Genomic DNA, 10,490 nt, shown 5'->3' with positions numbered 1-10,490 from the left:
CTCTCTCATACACAAAGTAAATGCAAGTAATTTCCCTTTCTAATTATTTAAAACCAGATGGAATCATTTTCATTTCAAATCACAGCCATTCCAATCTATTGTGTAAATACACAATAAAAGTGTATACTGTGCAGATTAAGAACGTGTTAAAATACCATATGGAAAGTAATTATTCTGTCTGTAATCCACTGCTTTACACAGTGCCATCCCCAAGTCAACTATATCCAACAGAAATACTTAGGGCCAGATTCTCAGTTCATGTAAATCAGCATAGTTCCACTGAAGTCATAGGTATGCCAGTTCATGTTCACTTCAGTAGAACTACATTGATTTATACCAACTGAGCATCTGGTCATTAACAGTTTGCCTACATTGGGACTCTTAGAAAAGTTAAGACCATTTAACTAAGGTGTTCTGTAAAAGTGCATTAAATCCCTAGGTGGATGCTCTCATTCAAAGTTAAGTGGTCATAGTTCACTTTAGCTTCATCATTCTTGAAGACAAATCCTAGATTTTAAACCTGGACAATTCAGGATTTATTCCCAATCCTGGCAGACAGTTTTACTCACTTAGGAGAGCTCATTGAACAAAACATGTTGTTATCAGCACAAGTTCTCAGTCCTCCGCACCTTGCAGAAATAGAGCTGTCATAACTATAAAGGGAAGGGTAATAGCTGTCCTGTGTACAGTACTATAAAATCCCTTCTGACCAGAGACTCCAAAATCCTTTTCCCTGTAAAGGGTTAAGAAGCTCAGGTAACCTGGCTGGCATCTGACCTAAAGGACCAATAAGGGGACAAGATACTTTCAAATCTGGGGGGGGCGGGGGGGAGAAGGCTGTTTGTGTTCTTTGTTTGGGAGTGTGTTCGTTCTCGGGACTGAGAGGGACCAGACATCAATCCAGGTTCTCCACATCTTTCTAAACAAGTCTCTCCTATTTCAAACTTGTAAGTAAATAGCCAGGCAAGACGTGTTAGTTTTCCTTTGTTTTCTCAACTTGTAAATGTACCTTTTACTAGAGTGTTTATCTTTGTTTGCTGTACTTTGAACCTGAGACTAGAGGGGAGTCCTCTGAGCTCTTTAAGTTTGATTACCCTGTAAGGTTAATTTCCATACTGATTTTACAGAGATGATTTTTACCTTTTTCTTTAATTAAAAACCTTCTTTTTAAGAACCTGATTGATATTTCCTTGTTCAAGATCCAAGGGGTTTGGATCTTGATTCACCAGGAGTTGGTGGGAGGAAGGAGGGGAATGGTTAATTTCTCCTTGTTCAAGATCCAAGGGGTTTGGATCTTGATTCACCAGGAGTTGGTGGGAGGAAGGAGGGGAATGGTTAATTTCTCCTTGTTCAAGATCCAAGGGGTTTGGATCTTGATTCACCAGGAGTTGGTGGGAGGAAGGAGGGGAATGGTTAATTTCTCCTTGTTTTAGATCCAAGGGGTTTGGATCTTGATTCACCAGGAGTTGGTGGGAGGAAGGGGGGGGGATGGTTAATTTCTCCTTGTTTTAAGATCCAAGGGGTTTGGATTTGTTTTCACCAGGGATTTGGTGAAGGTTTTTCAAGGTTTCCCAGGAATGGAATCCATTGAAATGGTGGCAGCAGAACCAGAGCTAAGCTGGTAGTTAAGCTTAGAAGTTTTCATGCAGGCCCCTACATTTGTACCCTAAAGTTCAAAGTGGGGATCCAGCCTTGACAAGAGCTGACTCCAAGGCACAAAGTAAAGGAAGTGCTTAATGTCAGTCATTGCAATGGACTCCTTTATTTTCAACAGGAGGCCATAATATTTAGATGCTGTCTACTTTTGTTGACTGGGTGTTGCTGGGAAGCAGGGAGAAATGCCTAGATTTGTACTTTGCATGCAGAAGCTGCTCTTTGTCAGGTATGTTTTGCTCCCTCTTTACAGGTAGTAGCAAGGCTATTGCACCCAGCTGAACTGAGTTTCTTATGTATTGCATGACTTTCCAGGAGTGAAGAGCAGCTCCCCAGGGCAAATAGCATGGAAAGCATAGCAGACAAAATCCAGGAGTTGCAAGGAACATATCAGATGTGCTCCTTTCCCCCTGTCAGTGAAGGCTCAAGTTTGTCTCAACTTTATTAAGAACTACCGTTTGACTAATACTGAGAACCAAAAGTACAGTTACAGTCACAAAACTTTAATACAATGTTGAAATTAAATGAATGGAGCTCTTTACCTTCATGTTAATTTTAACCTCTCCATATATGCTTCCTGTACTCAGGTAATAAAAGAGAACATTTAAAATGTCTGTGTGTGGTGATATTTTGGCAGAGCTATTGCAGACATTGAGCCACCATGAGCTAATTAAAAAACAAGCCCTTTTCCTAGAAATATACTGGCTGTGAAATACATCTACAAAAGGGGAGTGGCTTAAAAGGGAGGGACTCAGCCTGTTAGAATTCTTTCAGTTGGGCAAGTAGTAGCTGTCCCTTCCCCCTCTCCTTTAGTGGGTGTAAGCAGTGTCCGGAATGAACACTCGCCTGATATCTAGGATGAGCTGGTGGAAAAGACTTCAGGAGCAGACAGTCTTTGCATAGACATGCCTGCTCTAAGTGCACAGCAGATTGAGCTGCTTTGTCAAAATGATCAATTTTGGTTGGTTTTAGGTTACAAATCACTCTATTATTTGAATGCAGGGGTAAAGAAATGTTGCTCTCCTTATTGTACAAGGAAAGGAGAACTATGCTTACCCTACTTTGATTGAGGAGGTCATCTAAACTGAACCTCACTTGCTAAGCAAGGAGTAGGAATGCAAAATAGGGTAGAAGTGAATGAAGACAGTGGTTTGAGATGTGGATTCAGTCTAACAAGTTCTAAGCACTATTTGACCTATCTGTTTTTAGCATCTAATGACAGCTGATTAGGCTCAATTGAGAGTTCTTGTTTCCAATTCATGATGCCTAGAGCTGATATCACTGCTGAGCAAGTGTAGGAGCTGAGCCTTAGGCTAGATCTACACTATGGGGGGGCGGGGGTATACCTAAGATACGCAACTTCAGCTACGTGCCGCACCACCGTCGACTCCACTTCCGCCTCTTGCTGCGGTGGATTTCCGGAGTCGATGGCAGAGCCATCAGGGATTGATTTTATCACGTCTTCACTAGACACGATAAGTCGATCCCCAATAGATCAATTGCTACCCACCAATCCGGGAGAAGGGTTGTATAAGGAACATGAGGTAGGTATGTGGGTGAGAGAGTAAATGTGAGACAGTGCTGGAAACCACCTTCCTCCCGCCACTGACTTTTCTAGCTGTGCTGACACAGTAGGTACAAAGCAGACAGCACAGGGAGCAGCAATAGGCAAGGGATGGGAGAAGGCAGTCTTGGCTGTCTCCTCAGTAGCTTCTAGAAGCCCAGAGGAATTGTGTCAGCAAGAACCATACTCACTCCCTGGAGCTCTGTGTCTGAGTGACATTCCAGATGGGATGAGTGACAGCAGAAGCAAAGGTGTGACTGTCACTCCTGATGAGCGACACTTGGCAGGTATGCAAGTATATGACAGTAGGTGCAGTATGGTATGAAAAAAATTAACTTGAGGGGAATGAATCATCCTAAAATACTCATGGTAATGATGAATTAGAAAAGGTCATCCTATCAAATGAAACTACTTCCAATATCCTGTTGCTCAACATCAGGCTGGACCGGAGATTTACAATTGTTTTGTGCAGACTTCAAATCTTCCATATACTTGTGAGTAAGGTGACCATCGTAAAGCCATGGCAATAAGCCCTTTCCACCACATACACCTCTACCCCGATATAATGCAACCCAATAGAACATGAATTCGGATATAACGCGGTAAAGCAGTGCTTCGGGGGTGCAGGGCTGCGCACTCTGGCGGATCAAAGAAAGTTCTATATAACGCGGTTTTACCTATAACGCAGTAAGATTTTTTTGGCTTCCGAGGACAGTGTTATATCAGGGTAGAGGTGTACTTATATTTTTCCCATATATCAAAGCTGTCTGAATAATGAAAACAATTCATCACCAAAAATTATTCAACAGATAAATAATTTACAACAACAAATTCTGCAACCTCTAACAGAGTAGAGAATGTCTTTAGATTTAAAAGAAAAAACAAACAAAAAACCCCCCCACAAACAATTCTGTAAGAGGGGCAGACTCACCCCTGCGGCACCTCCTGCTGGTTTCTCCAGAAATTAGCTCTTCCAGCATCCTGGACCGCCCTCTGCAGGCCGGTGATCTGCCATCCTCTGGCCCCCATGTCCCTCCCTGGACCCCGGTGCCCTTTTACCTGTGGTGCTGCCCCCTGGCAATAACCCCACAGTCTTAGGGTCTCCCCTCCCTGGGGAACCCCCACCCACTATCCCTACCTCACCTCAGAATAAGGCCACTGCCAGTCATCAACTAGCCCCTGCTCCCTGGGGCAGACTGCAGTATAGGCCACTCATCACAGACAAGGTTGGGTTTGGACCTGTTGCCTTGGCCTACCCATGGGCTGCCCTCTGCAACCCCCAGTACCCCTTGGCCTCCTACTAGGCCGCAGCCTGGGGCTATCCAGGCTGGAGCACCACAGCCTGTCCCCAGCCCTGCTCCACCCAGGTACTCTGTCTTAGGCCTGGTCTACACTAGGCGTTTATGTCGAAGTTAGCGCCGTTAAATCGAATTAACCCTGCACCCGTCCACACTGCGATGCTATTTAGTTCGACATAGAGGTCTCTTTAATTCGACTTCTGTACTCCTCCCCGACGAGGGGAGTAGCGCTAAATTCGACATGGCCATGTCGAATTAGGCTAGGTGTGGATGGAAATCGACGCTAATAGCTCCGGGAGCTATCCCACAGTGCACCACTCTGTTGACGCTCTGGACAGCAGTGCGAGCTCGGATGCTCTGACCAGCCACACAGGAAAAGCCCCGGGAAAATTTGAATTTGAATTCCTTTTCCTGTCTGGCCAGTTTGAATCTCATTTCCTGTCTGGACATCGTGGCGAGCACAGCAGCACTGGCAACGATGCAGAGCTCTCCAGCAGTGATGGCCGTGCAGTCTGGGAATAGAAAGAGAGCCCCAGCATGGACTGATCGTGAAGTCTTGGATCTCATCGCTGTGTGGGGCGATGAGTCCGTGCTTTCCGAGCTGCGATCCAAAAGAAGGAATGCAAAGATCTACGAGAAGATCTCTAAAGACATGGCAGAGAGAGGATACAGCCGGGATGCAACGCAGTGCCGCGTGAAAATCAAGGAGCTGAGACAAGGCTACCAGAAGACCAAAGAGGCAAACGGACGCTCCGGATCCCATCCCCAGACATCCCGTTTCTACGAGGCACTGCATTCCATCCTCGGTGCTGCCGCCACCACTACCCCACCAGTGACCGTGGACTCTGAGGATGGGATACTGTCCACGGCCGGTTCCTCAGACATGTTAGGGGACGGGGAAGATGAGGAAGGAGATGAGGAGGGCGAGGCAGTTGGCAGCTCTCACAACGCTGATTTCCCCGACAGCCAGGATCTCTTCATCACCCTTACAGAGATCCCCTACGAAGCGTCCCCAGCCATTACCCCGGACACAGAATCTGGTGAAGGATCAGCCAGTAAGTGTTGTAAACATCTAAACATTTATTTTTAACAAAACAGGAATATTAACAATTAAAAGAATGGGTTGTTCATGATTAGTGTGCCCTAGGCGCTTAACGGTTTAGTAAGGGGCAGTGCAAGTTTTGAAAAGAAATCTAGCAATGTCCGGTTTTCAGTGATTGTCCTGCACAAGCCGCTCTACTGTGTATTCCCTGCTACTGCAGCTACAGTAAAATGCGGTCTATATGTGCGGGGATAGAGCAGTAATCCTCCTGGGACATCTCGATGAAGCTCTCCTGGAGGTAACTTGAAAGCCGTTGCATGAGGTTCTTGGGGAGAGCGGCCTTATTGGGTCCTCCGAAGTACGACACGTTGCCGCGCCACGAGATTATCAGGTACTCGGGGATCATTGCTCTGCACAGCAGGGCGGCATACGGCCCTGGTCTTTGGAGGCTTTCCCGGAGCATTCTCTCTTTGTCGCTCTCGGAGATCCTCATCAGGGTGATGTCGGCCATGGTGACCTGCTTTTAATTAGGTAGGGGAATGTTAGTGTTGGGACTGCTTTCCCGTTCCTTTACAGAACTGTCACCGCTGGTTTGCAGCCACGCGGTGGAGGCGGGAGAGGGGCAGCCGAAAGGGATCATTCCCGGGGACAGCCGCGAGGGGGTGGGACAGGGGCAGAGTTCCCGCTTGCCGGATTGCTGGCAGCAGGGACTGACATTGATTTAAATGTGAAATGAGGCCAGTGGTAATATAAAAGTTTTAAACTGCCACAAGTGTACGGCTTACCATGTCTGCCTGCAACAGAAATTCCGTTGTGCTGCCTCGCTTCTCAAATGTGCTGTTCAAGACCCCAGGCACAGAATGCGAAGGCCGAGAATTCGACCTTGTGCTGAGTGCGCATGTGAAAGGTGCTGTGCATGGTCTTGTTCACAGAGAAAGACTATGTTCTTTGTTCACAACTACATTTATCTTTCAGAGGAATTCACTCCCTTTTTCCCATTTCCACAGCCCCGTCTGCGACTGTCTCACAACCTAGCCTGGAATCACACTCCCAGAGGCTAGCGCGGATTAGGCGTAGGAAGAAGAGGACACGGGAGGACATGTTCTCTGAGCTTATGGCCTCTTCCCAAGCCCAGGCAGCACAGCAGACCCAGTGGCGGGAGAACTTGACCCGAATGCACCAAGCCAACATGGATCGGGAGGAGAGGTGGCGGCAGGAAGACCAGCAGGCGACTCAAACGCTGCTTGGACTACTGAGGGAGCAAACGGACACGCTCCGGCGCCTTGTGGATGTTCTGCAGGAACGGAGGCAGGAGGACAGAGCCCCGCTGCAGTCCATCTCTAACCGCCCTCCCCCGCCACCAAGTCCCATACCCACCTCACCCAAAGTGCAAAGAAGGAGAGGCGGCAGAGTCCCTGCTAACTCTCACTCCACCCCTGCAGAGAGCTCTAGTAGCAGAAGGCTCTCATTTCCCAAAATTTGAAAAGTTCTTTCCTTCCCGCCTGACACAAGCCCACGTCCAAGTTTCACCTCCCAATGCCATGTGTAGTTGATAATAAAAAATTCGTTTCTGTTAACTACTGTTTCAATCATGTTCTTTTGGAGGAGGAGGGGAAAGGGGGTTGGAAATTGGACAGGACAGTCTCCTTTGGCAGGGTACATAGTCGGGGGCAGGCACAGCAGCAGGGCACATACACAGTGCAGTGATGCAGTGACTAGTTGCCCCGGTTAGTCTGGGAGGTTGTTTTGATGTAATGTTGGGGGGGGTGGGTTGCTCTGTGACTTTGTGGCGGGGGAGGGCAGTTACAGATCTTAAGCGCCGGTCCTTAGACAGGATCACAGAGCCACACAGCATGGGATCTGTAACCGTCCTCCCCCTGCCACAAAGTCAAATAGACCTCCCATACACACAGTCCCGATCAGGAGGGTTGACAGGCTCCGTTGAAACAAGCATCCCACCGCAGCGGAGCCTGTCAATCCTTGAGTTTAGAAGCTGCATTCGCATCACAACACTAGACCCGCCCCGCACCACAGTCTGCGTCCCAGTTTTAAAAAATTCCCGCTAAAACAGTATTAAAGAAAACGGTGTGCTTTAACAAAGTAGAACTATTTTTATTTCGACACGTGTGTTGGAGGGGGGGTGAAGGGGGTATGTAACTGGATAGGATAGTCAACATTACCTGGGTAAAGAAACGGGGGCAGGTTTAGCTTCTCAGTACACAAACTATAAAATCACAGGTTACCCTGCTCACTCAGGAACTTTGCTTTCAAAGCCTCCCGGATGCACAGCGCTTCCCGCTGGTCTCTTCTAATCGCCCGGCTGTCTGGCTGTGAGTAATCACCAGCCAGGCTATTTTCGTCAACCTCCCACCCCGCCATAAAGGTCTCCCCCTTGCTCTCACAGAGATTGTGGAGCACACAGCAAGCTGCTATAACAATGGGGATATTGGTTTCGCTGAGATCACAGCGAGTCAGTAAGCTTCTCCATCTCCCCTTGAGACGGCCAAAAGCACACTCCACCACCATTCTGCACTTGCTCAGCCGGTAGTTGAAGAGTTCTTTTTCAGTGTCCAGGGCGCCAGTATAGGGCTTCATGAGCCAGGGCATTAGCGGGTAGGCTGGGTCCCCGAGGATGACTATAGGCATCTCCACATCCCCAACAGTTATTTTGTGGTCCGGGAAGTAAATACCTTGTTGCAGCCGTCTAAACAGACCAGAGTTCCTGAAAACACGAGCGTCATGAACCTTGCCCGGCCATCCCACGTAGATGTTGGTAAAACGTCCCCTGTGGTCCACCAGTGCTTGCAGCACCATGGAAAAGTATCCCTTTCGGTTAATGTACTGGGTGGCCTGGTGGTCCGGTGCCAGGATAGGGATGTGAGTTCCATCTATGGCCCCACCGCAGTTTGGGAATCCCATCGCTGCGAAGCCATCTATGATCGCCTCCACGTTTCCCAGGGTCACTACCTTTGGCAGCAGTACATCAACGATTGCCTTCGCTACTTGCATCACAACAACCCCCACGGTAGATTTGCCCACCCCAAACTGGTTCGCGACTGACCGGTAGCTGTCTGGCGTTGCAAGCTTCCACAGGGCTATGGCCACTCGCTTCTGTACACTCAGTGCAGCTCGCAACCGGGTGTCACTGCGCTTCAGGGCAGGGGACAGCAACTCACAAAGTTCCAGGAAAGTTCCCTTCCGCATGCGAAAGTTTCGCAGCCACTGGGATTCATCCCAGACCTGCAGCACTATGCGGTCCCACCACTCAGTGCTTGTCTCCCGTGCCCAGAATCGCCGTTCCACGGCATCAACATGACCCATTGCCACTGTGATGTCCTCGGCGCTGGGTCGCCTGCTTTCTGACAGGTCTGTGCTACTCTCAGACTTCAGGACATCACCGCGGTGCCGTAGCCTCCTTGCCTGACTTTTCTGCATCTGCCTCAGGGAAACCTTTATGATAAGCTGCGAGACGTTGAGAGCGGCCACAACTGCAGCGATGGTCGCAGCGGGCTCCATGCTCGGAGTACAGTGGCGTCCGCGCTGTCAATGACTGGAAAAGCGCGCGAACTGTTTTCCCGCCGGCGCTTTCAGGGAGGGAGGGCGGGAGTGATGGACGGATGACGACAGTTTCCCAAAAGCACCCTCGACTCATTTTGTTACCCAGAAGGCATTGCCGGCTACACCCAGAATTCCAATGGGCAGAGGGGACTGCGGGAACTGTGGGATAGCTGACCACAGTGCACCGCTTCGAATGTCGACGCTATCACCGTTAGTGTGGACGCACAAAGTCGAATTACTGTCCTTAGTGTGGACACACACGTTCGACTTTGCAATATCGATTACAAAAATTCGATGCAAGTAAAATCGAACTACTCTCGTAGTGTAGACAAGGCCTTAGCTCCCTACAGCCAGGCCCTTCTCTCTCTGAGTGCAGAGAGAGAGAGAGAGACTATTTGGGCTCCTAGCTCCCAGCCTTCTTATACTGGCCAGCTGTGGCCTGATTGGGGTGAGGCCCAGCTGTGGCTACTTCCCCAATCAGCCCAGTAGCTTTTCCCTTTGCCCCAGCCCTCTGCCAGGGCTGTTTTAAACCCCTCAGGCAGGAGCAGGGTAACCACCCGCTACAGGACCATTGAAATCACTGGGTGTCTTTCCCTTGACTTTAATCAGAGCTTGAATGTCCACACATTGCAAAGATTGTCCCATGTTCGGATGTCCTGGATTTTTGCACTGAATCCTTCAGCCCATCTCAAATGTGCTTTGCACTTGTTACAGTATAAACCATTAAGCTTTTCCCCCCCTGCTTTACCAAAGCTCTTTTTCACTTGTCTAATTTAAACTTTTACTATAAATGTTTGCGTGTCCAAGGAAGTAGAGTGAAAGAAACTGTATGCAGTGATAATTCTGTAATTACCACTTTGCATGGAAAGACTTTGTATGTGTTACATCTGTCTTTGAGGAATGCAAACCAAATTTGCCTTTTTAGGTTACTGATCCAAAAAAATAATGTGTATCATGCTAATTTACAAGATTTCATAATTGTTGCAGCTAATTTTGGAATGAGTAATTTCACCCCCTTTATTGAGCACATGTGTCTATTTGTGAACAATATAGAACATCTGCATAGGAGGTGATTTGTTTATAAACTGGATTTTAAAATGAGAAAATGGGAAATCTGAACCATTTTAGAAATTTAATTTTGTCTAAAAGAAAGCAAATATTTGATACCGCATGTGTTTATTGCCCATAAATAATGTGACAAACTTAAAGTTTGTAATTTTGGTCTATAATATATGGTGTTATATCCCGCTAATGAACAACATGACACTTACATCACTTTATCGTATAACTCCTTAATTTAAGGGCAGTTATTCAATAGTAATGATGCTCAAAATAATGAAAGCAATTTGTAGTGTATTTTTTTTAATTCTGCTTT

At 47.6% G+C, this 10,490-nt stretch overlaps 2 protein-coding genes across 2 annotated transcripts; one reads left to right on the top strand and one right to left on the bottom strand.

The window, feature by feature from the left end:
- The first annotated feature begins 4,993 nt into the window (after positions 1–4,993).
- On the top strand, positions 4,994–7,134 carry LOC135980836 (uncharacterized). Its single transcript, XM_065581067.1, has 2 exons — positions 4,994–5,570; positions 6,565–7,134. Exons 1-2 carry the CDS (start codon positions 4,994–4,996, stop codon positions 7,038–7,040), a joined length of 1,053 nt encoding a protein of 350 aa, XP_065437139.1. The 3' UTR covers positions 7,041–7,134.
- LOC135980835 (uncharacterized) lies at positions 5,564–9,451 on the bottom strand. The gene is made up of 2 exons (XM_065581066.1): positions 7,738–9,451; positions 5,564–6,077 (listed from the first exon to the last, which is right to left on the bottom strand). The coding sequence occupies exon 1, from the start codon at positions 9,071–9,073 to the stop codon at positions 7,790–7,792; it is 1,284 nt and encodes a 427-aa protein (XP_065437138.1). The 5' UTR covers positions 9,074–9,451; the 3' UTR covers positions 5,564–6,077; positions 7,738–7,789.
- Positions 9,452–10,490: the final 1,039 nt, after the last annotated feature.

The sequence above is a fragment of the Chrysemys picta genome, chromosome 1 (genome assembly GCF_011386835.1).
Source record: "Chrysemys picta bellii isolate R12L10 chromosome 1, ASM1138683v2, whole genome shotgun sequence".
Lineage (NCBI taxonomy): Eukaryota > Metazoa > Chordata > Testudines > Emydidae > Chrysemys > Chrysemys picta.
The sequence above is the reverse complement of the archived record's forward strand: the minus strand, read 5'-3'. Positions and strand labels throughout refer to the sequence as shown.